Source organism: Bombina bombina, chromosome 5, assembly GCF_027579735.1.
Source record: "Bombina bombina isolate aBomBom1 chromosome 5, aBomBom1.pri, whole genome shotgun sequence".
NCBI lineage: Eukaryota > Metazoa > Chordata > Amphibia > Anura > Bombinatoridae > Bombina > Bombina bombina.
In genome coordinates this window covers 1,062,892,048-1,062,909,296 of record NC_069503.1, presented here as the reverse complement: position 1 = coordinate 1,062,909,296, position 17,249 = coordinate 1,062,892,048, and the positions used below count along the sequence as shown (strand labels likewise).

General features: G+C 38.2%; 1 protein-coding gene across 1 annotated transcript in view; it reads right to left on the bottom strand.

Annotated features, from left to right (window-relative positions):
• FAM91A1 (family with sequence similarity 91 member A1) overlaps positions 1 to 16,054 on the bottom strand; it is a 454,979-nt gene extending 438,925 nt beyond the window's left edge. The window contains exon 1 of the mRNA XM_053715335.1: positions 15,786 to 16,054. Within this exon, the coding sequence (XP_053571310.1) occupies positions 15,786 to 15,857 (72 nt within the window). The 5' untranslated portion in view covers positions 15,858 to 16,054. The remainder of the gene's footprint in view (positions 1 to 15,785) is intronic.
• Between the last annotated feature and the right edge of the window lie 1,195 nt (positions 16,055 to 17,249).

Here is a 17,249-nt window from a genome sequence, read left to right as displayed (position 1 = left end):
GTGGTCGTCTTTCAGCCTTTCTTACCTTGGCCATGTCTCTGAGTATTGCACACCTTGTGCTTTTGGGCACTCCAGTGATGTTGCAGCTCTGAAATATGGCCAAACTGGTGGCAAGTGGCATCTTGGCAGCTGCACGCTTGACTTTTCTCAGTTCATGGGCAGTTATTTTGCCGCCTTGGTTTTTCCACACGCTTCTTGCGACCCTGTTGACCATTTTGAATGAAACGCTTGATTGTTCGATGATCACGCTTCAGAAGCTTTGCAATTTTAAGAGTGCTGCATCCCTCTGCAAGATATCTCACTATTTTTGACTTTTCTGAGCCTGTCAAGTCCTTCTTTTGACCCATTTTGCCAAAGGAAAGGAAGTTGCCTAATAATTATGCACACCTGATATAGGGTGTTGATGTCATTAGACCACACCCCTTCTCATTACAGAGATGCACATCACCTAATATGCTTAATTGGTAGTAGGCTTTCGAGCCTATACAGCTTGGAGTAAGACAACATGCATAAAGAGGATGATGTGGTCAAAATACTCATTTGCCTAATAATTCTGCACTCCCTGTATCAAGGCAGAAACGTCATCCTCGCTAACAGGGGCAAAAGAGCTACATTTTTGGATATTTGGGTTTTGGATGATTGTGAGCTTTAGAGGGGGTGGGAGATTGTTAGTATGTTGAGAGCTGATTTCATTTCTGATGGAGTCAATTTTGTTATTGAAGTGGCTGGCAAAATCTTGATCTGAGAGAGAAGTTGTATTAGGAGGTGGGGGTGGGCGGAGAAGAGTATTGAACGTGGAAAACAGACGTCTTTCCTTTACTCCTCACATTTAGTCCTTGGCTAAAGCCTGCCGCTTCCACCTTAAAAACATCTCTAAAATTAGACGTTTCCTTACACAAGACACAAATAAAATTTTAATCCACTCTCTCATCCTTTCCCGCCTCGACTACTGCAACTCAGTCCTCTCTGGTCTACCTAGCTGCCGCATAGCTCCTTTACAATCCATTATGAATGCTTCTGCCAGGCTCATCTTTCTTACTCGTCGCTCTTCATCTGCTGCACCTCTCTGCCAATACCTTCACTGGCTTCCTCTTGCCTCTAGGATTAAACACAAAATCCTCACTCTGACATACAAAGCTCTCAACTGCACTGCTCCCCCCTACATTTCAGAATTTGCCTCCAGATATTCTCCCTCCCGTTCCCTTTCATCTGCTCACGATCTCCTCTTCTCCACCTCTCTTGTTACTTCCTCACATTCACGTTTACAGGACTTCTTCAGACTGGCCCCCCCATCTTGTGGAACTCCCTGCCTCGCTCCACAAGACTCTCCCCTAGTTTTAACAGCTACAAGCACTCCCTAAATACTCTACTATTCAGGGATGGATGCAACCTACACTAACCTTTCCTAACTCCATTGCTTTCCCCTTGAACCCCTTAGAATGTAAGCCTATGAGCCCAGCTGTTTGCAGATCGCCTTCATAAGAGTCGACTACGACAGTGAAACTCTCAGCAGGGCCCTATACCCACTTGATCCCTACAAAAAGTTATCCTGTATACCGACTATGTTTACAGCGCTGCGGAATCTGTTGGCGCTCTACAAATACAAAAAAATAATAATAATAATAATAATAATAATAATAATAATAATAATAATAATAATGTGCTAGCTATAGCTATCTTAAAATGGCAATAACATACCTTGGGAATACAGACAGAATTGTCTTTTAGATTTCTACTTCTTAGAGGGAAATTAATTTCTTAGATCATTTTAGAAGCCCATCAAAATTAAACTTCCATGGTCAAACAGATCATCCAATTTAAGGAGACTTTTCAATTAACTTCAATTATCAAATGCACTTCTTTCCTTTGGTATCCTTTGTTTAAACACGTCTAGGCTCAGGAGCAACGATGCACTACTGGGAGCTAGCCGATGATAGGTGGCTACACATGTCCCTTGTCAGTGGCTAGTCTGATTTGCTTAAATCCCAATATTGCACTTCTGCTCTACAGCTAAACTATATGATTAACCGCAAGCTGGAGTGCGCAGGAAGAAAGGTCAAAGAGCTGGAGACTGTGGTTCTCAGATTGAATGGATGGCTGCATCTTTGCTCTTCTATCCTAATATTATAAAGGTGCTTTGTCTGGTGGTTTAGGACAAAAAGCCCTGTGATCCTTTCAGAGGAATTGGAGATTTGTCAGGCTAGGTGCTGGAAAAAGTTGTGCAAATAAGAGTCTTGGTTAGAGGCAGTGATACTTCACAAGATTCCAGTGTTCTTGAGACAGCCTATATTTGTGTGGTCCTCCAGTTAGTCCTGAAGGGAGGTAAACAAGTAGATATAGTCCCTTTATGCTGCCTCAGAACCTGTTTAGGGGTAACCCGTGCAAGTGAACCCTTGTCTGGGGTTTATGACGACCAAAATAATTGCAGTAATGTGTCATTTGCAAGAAACAGTCCAATAATAAAATGCTTTAAACTGCATGTTCAACTCCTAAACAGGTGTTAAACACAAAGTCAGCTTCAGAGCAGTATTGCACTACTGGGAGCTAGCTAATACAGGTGAACCAATGACAGGTATGTAAAGCCACCAATCACCAGCTAGCACTGAGTAGTGCACTGCTGCTCCTCAGCCTACCTAGGTATGCTTTTTAACAAAAGGATATAAAAGATAATCAAGTAAGGGGTGGATCACAATCCATCAGCTCTCAGCTCCGAAAACACTTTTCGATTAGCGGACGAATTTAGAGGAGAGTTTCTCAAGTGATCACAATGCTATATCGTATCATTGGTTTAAAAAAAAAAAAAAAAAAAAAAAGCCTCTCAAAAAGAACTTTGCATTTTAACTACCCGTTTTCATAATAGAAACAGGGGGTCTCCTGAAACTGGCACATACTCCTATTATCAAATTGTCTTCATTCTCTTGGTATCTTTATTTGAAATGCAAGAATAAAAGTTAAGATGCCGGCCCATTTTTGTTGACCAACCTGGGTTGTTCTTGCTGATTGGTGGATAAATTCATCCACCAATAAAAAAGTGCTGTCCAAAGTTCTGAACCAAAAAAAAAAAAAAAAAAAAAAAAAAACACACCTTAGATGCCTTCTTTTTTCAAATAAAGATAGAAAGAGTACAAAGAAAAATTGATAATAGGAGTAAATTAGAAAGTTGCCTAAAATTGCATGCTCTATCTGAATCATGAAATAACAAATTTGGGTTCAGTGTCCCTTTAAGGTTACAGGATAGCTCTATTCATGTAACCCTTTGTTTACTCGGCAAGGAAAATACTTCTCAATCATGCACCGAACATCAGCACTTCTCCTGTGTCAGCATTTTGCAGAATCTCATATAGAATCGCAGCCCGCCCTTAAGCTGCTAGCGCAACTTTTAGCGACATGTTAGCAGATTTAAGCAAAATGTAGGCGCTAAGCATACTTTTTGGGGCACCAGTGGCACCCAGGAAAACCAAGTACTGGTTTAAAAGTTGTCAAAATCCATTTAGCAACAGAAAAAGTAGTGCACAGTCTGGCCATCTTGATAACCTAAAAGATTAATTTAAATGGGTCAGCAGTGGCGAGGATAGAGACAGATTGCAATCGTTAACTTTTAAAGTCGCGACTAAGCAATCTCCTTTAAAAACCCTGATTTTCATAATGCCTGTACGGTTTGTGACAATCACGACAAATCATGCGAGAAATACAATCAAATAATGCCACTTCTACATATAGGTGCCCTGAAGTGAGTTTTAGCGCAGATCCCCATAGCTGTACATGATATTGAGTAGTCTTCACATTAACATATGCATATGTGCCTACCCTATACATATCTAAATGTGTACCCTGTTTTTTTTTCTAGCAACCAAAACTCAGTTTGCAAGTGTGAAAATCAGACAAAATCACACTATTGTGATCATACCAAATAGAAAAACATAATTTATGTAAGAACTTACCTGATAAATTCATTTCTTTCATATTGGCAAGAGTCCATGAGCTAGTGACGTATGGGATATACATTCCTACCAGGAGGGGCAAAGTTTCCCAAACCTCAAAATGCCTATAAATACACCCCCTCACCACACCCACAAATCAGTTTAACGAATAGCTAAGAAGTGGGGTGATAAGAAAGGAGCGAAAGCATCAAATAAGGAATTGGAATAATTGTGCTTTATACAAAAAATCATAACCACCACAAAAAGGGGTGGGCCTCATGGACTCTTGCTAATATGAAAGAAATGAATTTATCAGGTAAGTTCTTACATAAATTATGTTTTCTTTCATGTAATTAGCAAGAGTCCATGAGCTAGTGACGTATAGGATAATAAATACCCAAGATGTGGAACTTCCATGCAAGAGTAACTAGAGAGGGAGGGATAAAATAAAGACAGACAATTCCGCTGATAAATAATCCACAACCCAAAACAAAAGTTTTAATCTTAATAATGAAAAAAAACTGAAACAGCTGCCTGAAGTACTTTTCTACCAAAAACTGCTTCAGAAGAGGAAAACACATCAAAATGGTAGAATTTAGTAAAAGTATGCAAAGAAGACCAAGTTGCTGCTTTGCAAATTTGATCAACAGAAGCTTCATTCCTAAACGCCCAGGAAGTAGAAACTGACCTAGTAGAATGAGCTGTAATCCTTTGAGGCAGAGTTTTACCCGACTCAACATAAGCATGATGAATCAAAGACTTCAACCAAGACGCCAAAGAAATGGCGGAGGCCTTCTGACCTTTCCCGGAACCAGAAAAGATAACAAATAGACTAGAGGTCTTTCTAAAATCTTTAGTAGCTTCAACATATTTTAAAGCTCTCACTACATCCAAAGAATGTAAAGATTTCTCCAGAGAATTCTTAGGATTAGGACATAATGAAGGAACAACAATGTCTCTACTAATGTTGTTAGAATTCACAACCTTAGGTAAAAATTTAAATGAAGTCCGCAACACCGCCTTATCCTGATGAAAAATCAGAAAAGGAGATTCACAAGAAAGAGCAGATAACTCAGAAACTCTTCTAGCAGAAGAGATAGCTAAAAGGAACAGAACTTTCCAAGAAAGTAATTTAATATCCAGAGAATGCATAGGAGGAGCTTGTAAAGCCCTCAGAACCAAATTAAGACTCCAAGGAGGAGAAATTGACTTAATGACAGGTTTTATACGAGCCAAAGCCTGTACAAAACACTGAATATCAGGAAGATTAGCAATCTTTCTATGAAAAAGAACAGAAAGAGCAGAAATTTGTCCTTTCAAGGAACTTGCAGATAAACCTTTATCCAAACCATCCTGAAGAAACTGTAAAATTCTAGGAATTCTAAAAGAATGCCAGGAGAATATATGAGAACACCAAGAAATGTAAGTGTTCCAGACTCGATAATAAATCTTCCTAGACACAGATTTACGAGCCTGTAACATAGTATTAATTACTGAGTCAGAGAAACCTCTATGACTAAGAATCAAGCGTTCAATCTCCATACCTTCAAATTTAATGATTTGAGATCCTGATGGAAAAAAGGGCCTTGAGATAGAAGGTCTGGTCTTAATGGAAGAGTCCAAGGTTGGCAAGTAGCCATCCGAACAAGATCCGCATACCAAAACCTGTGAGGCCATGCTGGAGCCACCAGCAGTACAAACGAACGTTCCTTTAGCATTTTGGTAATCACTCTTGGAAGAAGAACTAGAGGCGGAAAGATATAAGCAGGATGATAATTCCAGGGAAGCGACAACGCGTCCACTGCCTCCGCCTGAGGATCCCTGGAAAGTTTCTTGTTTAGACGAGAAGCCATCAGATCTATTTCTGGAAATCCCCAGATTTGAACAATCTGAAGAAATACCTCTGGGTGAAGAGACCATTCGCCCGGATGTAACGTCTGGCGACTGAGATAATCCGCTTCCCAATTGTCTACACCTGGGATGTGAACCGCAGAGATAAGACAGGAGCTGGATTCCGCCCATACAAGTATCCGAGATACTTCTTTCATAAACTGAGGACTGTGAGTCCCCCCTTGATGATTGACATATGTCACGGTTGTGACATTGTCTGTCTGAAAACAAATGAACGATTCGCTCTTCAGAAGAGGCCAGAACTGAAGAGCTCTGAAAATCGCACAGAGTTCCAAAATGTTGATTGGTAATCTCGCCTCCCGAGATTCCCAAACCCCCTGCGCTGTCAGAGATCCCCATACAGCTCCCCAACCTGTTAGACTCGCATCTGTTGAGATCACAGTCCAGGTTGGAAAAACAAAAGAAGCCCCTTGGACTAAACGATGGTGATCTGTCCACCACGTCAGAGAGTGTCGTACATTCGGATTTAAGGATATCAATTGTGATATCTTTGTATAATCCCTGCACCACTGGTTCAGCATACAAAGCTGAAGAGGTCGCATGTGAAAACGAGCAATGGGGATCACGTCCGATGCAGCAGTCATGAGACCTAGAATTTCCATGCATAAAGCTACCAAAGGGAATGATTGAGACTGAAGGTTTCGACAAGCTGAAACCAATTTCAGACGTCTCTTTTCTGTTAGAGACAAGGTCATGAACACAATCTATTTGGAAACCTAAAAAGGTTACTCTTGTCTGAGGAATCAATGAACTCTTTGGTAAATTGATCCTCCAACCATGTTTTTGAAGAAACGACACAAGTCGATTCGTATGAGATTCTGCAGAATGTGAAGACTGAGCAAGTACCAAGATATCATCCAAATAAGGAAATACCGCAATACCCTGTTCTCTGATTACAGATAGAAGGGCACCGAGAACCTTTGAAAAGATCCTTGGAGCTGTCGCTAGGCCAAACGGCAGGGCCACAAACTGGTAATGCTTGTCTAGAAAAGAGAATCTCAGAAACTGAAAATGATCTGGATGAATCGGAATATAAAGATATGCATCCTCTAAATCTATTGTAGACATATAATGCCCTTGCTGAACAAAAGGCAGAATAGTCCTTATAGTTACCATTTTGAATGTTGGTATCCTTACATAACGATTCAATATTTTTAGATCCAGAACTGGTCTGAAGGAATTCTCCTTCTTTGGTACAATGGATAGATTTGAGTAAAACCACAGACCCTGTTACAAAACTGGAACTGGCACAATTACTCCAGCCAATTCTAGATCTGAAACACATTTCAGAAATGCCTGAGCCTTTACTAGGTTTATTGGAATGCGAGAGAGAAAAAATCTTCTCGCAGGCGGCCTTACCTTGAAACCTATTCTGTACCCTTGTGAAACAATGTTCTGAATCCAAAGACTGTGAATCGAATTGATCCAAATATCTTTGAAAAATCATAACCTGCCCCCTACCAGCTGTGCTGGAATGAGGGCCGCACCTTCATGTGGACTTGGGAGCTGGCTTTGGCTTTCTAAAAGGCTTGGATTTATTCCAGACTGGAGATGGTTTCCAAACAGAAACCGTTCCTTTAGGGGAAGGGTCAGGCTTCTGTTCCTTATTCTGACGAAAGGAACGAAAACGATTAGCAGCCCTATATTTACCTTTAGATTTTTTGTCCTGAGGCAAAAAAGTTCCTTTCCTTTCCCCAGTAACAGTTGAAATAATAGAATCCAACTGAGAACCAAATAATTTATTACCTTGGAAAGAAAGAGAAAGTAAAGTTGACTTAGAAGACATATCTGCATTCCAAGTTTTAAGCCATAAAGCTCTTCTAGCTAAAATAGCTAAAGACATATACCTGACATCAACTCTAATGATATCAAAGATGGCATCACAGACAAAGTTATTAGCATGTTGAAGAAGTTTAACAATGCTATGAGTATTATGATCTGACACTTGTTGCGCTAAAGCCTCCAACCAAAAAGTTGAAGCTGCTGCAACATCAGCCAAAGATATAGCAGGTCTAAGTAAATTACCTGAACATAAATAAGCTTTTCTTAAAAAAAGATTCAATTTTCCTATCTAAAGGATCTTTAAACGAAGTGCTATCTGCCGTAGGAATAGTAGTACGTTTAGCAAGGGTAGAGATAGCCCCATCAACTTTAGGGATTTTGTCCCAAAACTCTAATCTGTCAGATGGCACAGGGTACAATTTCTTAAACCTTTGAGAAGGAGTAAAAGAAGTACCCAGATTATTCCATTCCCTAGAAATTACTTCAGAAATAGCATCAGGGACAGGAAAAACTTCTGGAATAACTATAGGAGGTTTAAAAACCGAATTTAAACGCTTAGTAGATTTAGTATCAAGAGGACTAGATTCCTCCATCTCCAATGCGATTAAAACTTCTTTAAGTAAAGAGCGAATAAATATGAAGATTTATCAGTGTCAATATCTGAGACAGAATCCTCTGAACCAGATAAATCCTCATCAGAAACAGACAAGTCAGAATGATGACGGTCACTTAAAAATTCATCTGAAATATGAGAAGTTTTAAAAGACCTTTTACGTTTACTGGAAGGAGGAATAACAGACATAGCCTTCCTAATAGATTTAGAAACAAATTGTTTTATATTAACAGGAACATCCTGAGTATTAGATGTTGAGGGAACAGCAACAGGTAATGGAATATTACTAATGGAAATACTATCTGCATTAGCAAGTTTATCATGACATTCATCACAAACTACAGCCGGAGGAACAGTTACCACAAGTTTACAACAAATGCACTTAACTTTGGTAGAACCAGCATCAGGAAGAGTCTTTCCAGAAGTAGATTCTGATCCAGGGTCAATTTGAGACATCTTCCAATATGTAAAAGAAAAAACATATAAAGCAAAACTTATCAAATTCCTTAAATGACAGTTTCAGGAATGGGAAAAATGCCAATGAACAAGCCTCTAGCAACCAGAAGCAATGAAAATGAGACTGAAATAATGTGAAAAAAAGGTGGAGACAAGAATGACTCCCACATTTTTTTAGCGCCAAAAAAGACGCCCACATTATTGGCGCCTAAAATTCTTTGGCGCCAAGAATGACGCCACATCCGGTGACGCTGACATTTTTGGCGCAAAAACATCAAAAAAATGACGCAATCACGAACAACTTCCGGCGACAAGTATGACGCCGGAAATGACAAAAAAAAATTTGCGCCAAAAAAGTCTGCGCCAAGAATGACGCAATAAATTGAAGCATTTTCAGCCCCCGCGAGCCAAACAGCCCACAGGGAAAAAAAGTCAATTGAAACAATTAGTAAGGTAAGAAAAAAATTGATTATTCATATGCATTATCCCAAATAATGAAGCTGTCTGTCTGAAATAAGGAATATTGATCATCCTGAATCATGGCAAATATAAGTTTAAAGACATATATTTAGAACTTTATAAATAAAGTGCCCAACCATAGCTTAGAGTGTAAAAAAAAAATAAGATTTACTTACCCCAGGACACTCATTTACATATAGTAGATAGCCAAACCAGTACTGAAACGAGAATCAGTAGAGGTAATGGTATATAAGAGTATATCGTCGATCTGAAAAGGGAGGTAAGAGATGAATCTCTACGACCGATAACAGAGAACCTATGAAATAGATCCCGTAGAAGGAGACCATTGAATTCAAATAGGCAATACTCTCTTCACATCCCTCTGACATTCACTGCACTCTGAGAGGAAAACCGGGCTCCAGCCTGCTGCGAAGCGCACATCAACGTAGAATCTAGCACAAACTTACTTCACCACCTCCACGGGAGGCAAAGTTTGTAAAACTGAATTGTGGGTGTGGTGAGGGGTGTATTTATATGCATTTTGAGGTTTGGGAAACTTTGCCCCTCCTGGTAGGAATGTATATCCCATACGTAACTAGCTCATGGACTCTTGCTAATTACATGAAAGAAAGTAGCCTTTTCTGCCCAAAAAACAGCCAAAAACACAGCCCCTGATAAATTGTGATCGAGGCCTAAATCTGATAAAAACAGTGCATTGAAAACTCTTTAAATTGCATCCAATCTCTGAAACTTGAACATTTATTTTTGACTCTCATGTCCCTTTAAAGGGGCATATAACTCAATTTTCTCTTTCTATTATGTATATAAAAAAAAAATACAACAGTTAAGCATACATAATTTATATAAACTTCACAGGAAGTGAAAATAAGTCCTGGGACTCTCCTGCTCAATGGCCGATTGAGACAACGTACACAGAGAAAAAAAAAAAAAAAAAAAAAAAGTTTATTCATCCCAGGTACATCGGTCTTTGTAAATTGCAAAGCTCAGTAATACATTTTGAAACATTCTATTTTGGATATAACAGAGACAGATTTTTGAGTCCCTTTACTGTGTGGCTATGCTAACTGCGGACTGGCTCCAATCCCTGTGTTTAACTATTTTGAAAAATGTAACCACATAGGCCCCCATTTATCAAAAAAGTCAACTGTATGATCATGTTCATCATGTCAAAATACACCATTTAAAGTTATCAAACTGTATTATCCTTGGAATTCACAACAACCAATGGGTGCAAGAAAAAAACAAAACAGTAATAGAATATGCTACATATCTGATGGTTTGGGTCAATCATGCCTTCAAATTTATCAACCAATTAATGGACTTCTTGTTCAACTTTCCGCAAATATACTATAGAGAATAAAAAAGCCAAATCATGTCTGTTCCAGGACTTACTTATTGACGACTTCATGAATGGGAGCCAAAGTAAAATGAAATAGAGCAGTGTATTTATGCACTAGAACATCCCTTTAAATGTCCTCTCAGCACAGATATGAACGTTGTTCATTGCTCCTATACAATTCTGCTTTTATCCCCTTAGGTTACAATATTTTTTTATCCATTCTTTAAAAGTTTAACCTTATGTCAAATCTGACTCAACTTTGTTGGATTCTTTAACATACAACACAAAACAAAAAGAATTCCCCTAACTGACTTCAGTATTATGGGTGGTTCTTAAAAAAAGCATTAATCAATGCCTGGCATACAGTCTAACCATTTATAAATCATTAGTGAGAAATTTCAAAATGTTTAGCCAGAAAGCAGATAAAAAGCAGATAGGGAAAATCCATAAAGCAGGCTAGCTTGTGCAAGTATCTTGTAAAACAGGCTCACTACAACATAAATTAATACAAACAAAATGCTAATGAAAATAGTTCAGCTTAATGGAATAACCTATGTCAATTCTATGTCAATGACAACTGCCAATACCTTGTAAAGCTACTAATATGTATCAGATACAAAAGGGAAATAACACTATACATACATAGATTATTAATATATACACAAAACAACAATTTACAAAGTAATTCTGTAATACAATTTGCTCCATTTTTTTGAAGGATCGGCAATGCACTCCTGGGAGCTTGCTGAACACATGCTCTAAATCGTGTAAGTTTCATTTTTACTTTACTGTCCCTTTAAACGTTCATGATTCAGATAGAGCATGCATCTCTTGGTAGGCTTTGTTGATGAGTAAACCTAGGAGCAGCAATGCACTACTGGGAGCTAGCTGAACACGGGGTAAGTTAATGGTAACAAGCTTATGTATACAGCTATCAATGAGCAGCTAGCTCACAGCACTGCATTGCTGTTCTTGAGACTAGCAAGGTATGCTTTGTAATAATGAACAACATGAGAACAAAGCAAATCTGATAAAAGAAGTAAACTGGAAAGTTGTTTATAATTGTATGTTCTATCAGAATAAGTAAAGATTTTCAATTTACTGTCCCTTTAAATATATAGATGTGTGCAAAATGTTAGAAATGTATAAATAAGGCATAGTAATAATACCAAATGTATACTCTTAAAGGGACAGTAGTCATAATTAGACATTCATGATTTAGATACAATTATAAACAACTTTCCAATTTACTTCTATTAGTTAAAGGGACATGAAACCCCAAAAAAAGAGTCATGATTCAGATAGAGAATACAATTTTAAACAACTGTCCAGTTTACTTCTATTATATAATTTGCGTCATTCTCTTGGTATCATTTGTTGAAGGAGCAGCAATGTACTACTGGTTTCTAACTGAACACATGAGTGAGCCAATAACAATCAGTATATATATGCAGCCACCAATCAGCAGCTAGAAGCTAGGTTCTTTGCTGCTCCTGAGCTTACCTAGACAAACCTTTCAGCAAAGGATAACAAGAGAAGGAAGCAAATTAAATAATAGAAGTAAATTGGAAAGTTGTTTAAAATTGTATGCTCTATCTAAATCATTTTTGGGTTTCATGTCCCTTTAATTTGCTTCCTTCTCGTTATGCTTTGCTGAAAGGCTTATCTAGGAAAGCTCAGGAGCAGTAAAGAACCTAAGGCCTAGCTGCTGATTGGTGGCTGCATATATATATATATATATATATATATATATATATATATATATATATATATATATATATATATATATATATATATATATATATATATATATATACTGATTGTCATTGGCTCACCCATGTGTTCAGTTAGAAATCAGTAGTGCATTGCTGCTCCTTCAACAAATGATACCAAAAGAATGAAGCACATTTTATAATAGAAGTAAACTGCAAAGTTGTTTAAAACTTAAATCATTTTTTGGGTTTCATGTCCCTTTAAGGCAAGGATTCCAATGATTGAATTTGGCACTCCCTTGTTATACTATGGTGCATTAACTACTGCTTGTATTGCACCATACATCAGGCAATAGACTAAAGATAAATTGCCTCAGTCTGAGAACCAGAGAAAGACATAAACCAGGGAGAGTGGCACCCTTACTTAATGCTGTGACACACCTAGAGGATGCAATCAGTGGCCTTTGTCCAAAAGTGTTGCTAATAAAGTAACAGAGAAATGCAAATAGTGTGCGCGCAGCAACCACTGCCATCAATGATCCCTGAATTACAGCGTGAGAGGGAGAAAAATAAATAAAATTAAAAATAAATATCAAAGGATCTGGGGGAGGGTATTGAGGGGGGGCAACTACACTACAGAAAAAGCTATCTTTTATAATAATAAAAAAACTGTTTTGGGGGGCAAACTCGGTACTGGCACAGACAGCTGCCAGTACCCAAGATGGTGGCAAATAGGTAGGGGAAGAGGGTTAGAGCTGTTTGGGGGGTCCATCACAGCTGAATAGATCATTTAAAAAAAAGCAACAACAACAAAAAAAACAACAAAAAAAAACCTTTTAATTTTAGTACTGTCAGACTTTCTGCCAGTACGTAAGATGGCGGATAATTGTGGGGTGGGGGAGGGATCAGGGGGTGGGATGTGTCACGTGGGAGGCTGATCTCTACACTAAAGCTAAAATTAACCCTGCAAGCTCCCTACAAGCTCCTTAATTAACCCCTTTACTGCTGGGCATAATACACGTGTGGTGCACAGCAGCATTTAGCGCCCTTCTAATTACCAAAAAGCCATATAAGTCTACTACTTCTGAACAAAGGGGATCCCAGAGAAGCATTTACAACCATTTGTGCCATAATTGCACAAGCTGTTTGTAAATAATTTCAGTGAGAAACCTAAGGTTTGTGACAAAATTTGTGAAAAAGTGAACAATTTTTTTTCATTTGGCAGTGAAATGGTGGCATGAAAGTTAAAGTTAGAAAAAGTGTTTTTTTCCCCATTTTTTCCCCATTTTTTCCTCATATTTTATATATTTTTTTATAGTAAATTATAAGATATGATGAAAATAACGGTATCTTTCGAAAGTCCATTTAATGGAGAGAAAAAAACAGTACAGTATATAATATGTGTGGGTACAGTAAATGAGTAAGAGGAAAATTATAGCTAAACACAAACACATCAGAAATGCAAAAATAGCCTTGGTCCCAAATGGTCAGAAAAAGAGACACTAAACAATTTTTTTCTTTCATGATTCAGATAGAGCATGCAATTTTAAGCAACTTCTTAATTTACTCCTGTTATCAATTTTTCTTCATTCTTTTGGTATCTATTTGAAAAGCAGGAATGAAAGCTTAGGAGCAGGCCCATTTTAGATTCAGCACCTGGGTAGCAGTTGCTGATTGGTGGCTTCATTCAGTACTATCCAGGGTGCTGAATGGGCTGGCTCTTAAAGGGCCACTGAACCCATTTTTATTCTTTTGTGATTCAGATAGAGCATGCAATTTTAAGCAACTTTCTAATTTACTCCTATTAGCAAATGTTCTTCATTCTCTTGGTATCTTTATTTGAAAATCAAGAATGTAAGTTTAAATGCCGGCCCATTTTGGTGAACAACCTGGGTTGTTCTTGCTGATTGGTGGATAAATGCATCCACCAATAAACAAATGATGTCCAAGGTTCTGTACTTTCTTTTTCAAATAAAGATAGCAAGAAAACAAAAAAAAATTGATAATAGGAGTAAATTAGTCAGTGAACAGATGTGAAACCGTGGCGACAATAACACATATAGTAGATCAAATGAGAAAGCATAGTTTTACTAGTGGCAGAAAACAAACAGTTGCAGGATGTATAACATGCATATTTTATACCATAACAAGCATACGAAGATATTTCTATTTCCACTTCTAATTACAAAATTAACTGAATGCAATTTTGCTACAATATAAAAATCAGCCTCCAGATATAAAATCATATCTTAAAATCACACTGGGGGGTTGGGTTGGTCAAAAGTAATATCAACAATTATGTGATAGGTCAAAGAGAACAATGAAGTATTAAAAGGACAGTAAAGTCAAAATAAAATGTTCATAATTCAGATAGAGCATAGAATTTTAAACAACTTTCTAATTTACTTCTATTATCAAATTTGCTTAGTTCCATTAGTATCCTTTGTTAAAGAGTAAACCTAGGTGAGCTCAGGAGCGTGCACACGTCCATAGCCATCTCGAGCAGTGTTTGCAACAATGTTTATAGCAATGTTATAGTTAGCAGCAAACCCTGCTGCCATAGCATTCTGTGGAAGCAGGGTTAGTTGTAAACATTGTTGCAAACACTGCTGCCAGATGGCTAAGGACACGTGCACGCTCCTGAGCTCACTTAGCGTTAATGTTTAACAAATTATACCAAAAGAACTAAGCAAAATTGATGATAAAAAAAAATTGGAAAGTTGTTTTAAAGTGTATGTTCTATCCAACATATTTAAGTTTAATTTTGCCTTGACTTTCCGTTTAATATCACAATGAAGAAGAAAGAACAAACCATTTAGGAATGGATAAGGCAGACAAAGCCCATGGCAGGCAAGAACACACTGACAACCCAACAAACACAGGTCAGGATGAACATGGTCCAGAAGCAAGAAGTGAGTATGCTAGGTCAGACATTGAGCAGGTTTGTAACTGATTATAGGACTCAGTTTTACAAGGTCAGAGATTCCCTTAAAAGTCTAAAGGCACAAAGAAAAGTGATAGAGTGGTAAGGACAGGGTGCACAAGGTAAAAAAAAAAGCACAAAGAACTATGTTTGGTCAGAGAAAACAGCAGAAGTGTCTAATTGGTTATGGAACTTAGTGTGGCTCACTGAAAAGTCTAGAGGCACAAAGTAAGTTGCAGATGGTAGGGTCTGGGGTCACGGTTAGACAGGTCAGGGGCACAGTGACATGTCACAAGGGACCCCAGTAAGGCACTGGTGGGTGAGATACTGAGTGGAATAACGGGCTACACAGAGACAGGTCAGGAGATCAGTTAGACACATCAGGGGAACTAAGTTTGACAGGGCAGTGTTGGACAATCGGAAAGGATGTGGGGCTATTGCACCAGTGGCAGGTTAAGGAGACCACTGTAAAAAAAAAAAAAAAAAAAAAAAAATCCAGAGGATCACAAAGTTAGAGACAGAGTCAGAGCCAGTGACAGCTCAATAGATCACAGTAAAAGAGATGAAGGCTATTGAGTGTCAGTATAAGGCAGTGCACAGTGACAGGACAGTCTAACAGATCGGGGGCGGTACTAAGTCTCACAGTTACCTGTTTAACGTTGGCCGGTAGTTTGGCCCAGGGATAGTTGTGCCTGATATGAAACTCCACGTCAATGTTCATGTTGCTTTCCCAGAGCTCACACTGGGAGCCCACAACTTAGAGTGCACGAGCCATCACAGCAAACAGTATAGATCCGCAGCGCTATCACCGTATGCCTGCTCGCACCGCGGTACACATAACCATCCCGCAGGATCAACACTCTGCGCTGCGCCAGCACATCTCTACAACTTGCTCCGGTAGAAGTTACTTCCTCGTTGGCGAATGGGCGGAGAGAGACGTCACTAAACGTCACATCCTGTTAGACTACATGGTCGTGAACTAAGGTGCTGGAGCTATTTCCATGGCAACGCCACAGCATCTCATTTAGGGGCGTATCTCAACGTAAATTTACATGTCCAAATGGTTTAGCAATAATATAAATAACTATTTACTTGCCACGGCGTTTAACATTAGCAGCTATGCTTAGTTAAAGGGACATGCAGACATCCCAACCTGCAAAAACTCATTTCAGGGAGGTGTTCTACTGCGCCGCCACACCCCCCCTCCCAGTATATTGGACACCTTGAAACCCTAAATGAGATAGGGACTTCGCTTCCCACTAAACTCACATACAAAAAAAGTAGTTTTATTGCACAGCCACATACAATAAACCTATTTTCCAGTGAGCGTACGCTTGTTGAATGCTTAAATATTTTAAAATACAAGTTTAATTATGTGCAGTAAATAAGGTAGTATTTGTGTTTTTATTTTATTAGAATAAGTGGGGGCTTATTGGTTACTGATGCTTTGAGGGTTCTGTAACGTCCCAGCAACTAAAGGCATTCCTTAAAGAAACACTTTTCTGGATTTAGGCCACATTGGATCATGGTACTTGGAGTTTCAGGTAGATTGCACTCCATTTGCTGGCATCAGGGAGCTGCTATTACAATCAGAGAGACTCCCTGAACTTCAGGGAGAGTTGGGATGTCTGGCTATACATATATATATATATCACATAGATGAATAGTTCTGTATTATATCAAATGCTTTGACCATTTGTAAATAACCTGAGGTGGGTGACCAAGAAACCCCCCCCACCTAGGGTTGCCACCTTTTGCCCCGAAGATTCCTGGACACTTTCTAAATGGGGGTGGAGGGGGCGTGGCTTCTCGCGGCCTCAAATTCAATATGAAATCAAATTTATATATTATATATATGTATATAATATATGTATAATATATATGTATATAAAATATATATGTATATAATATATAATATATATATATATGTATATAATATATATGTATATAATATATATATAATATATATATGTATATAATATATATATATATATATATATATATATATATATATATATATATATATATAAAATATGTATATAAAATATATATAAAACATCCAGATCAGGTGCACTCACTGTTACAAGACCACATCCGCAGGGGTGCTGCGTGC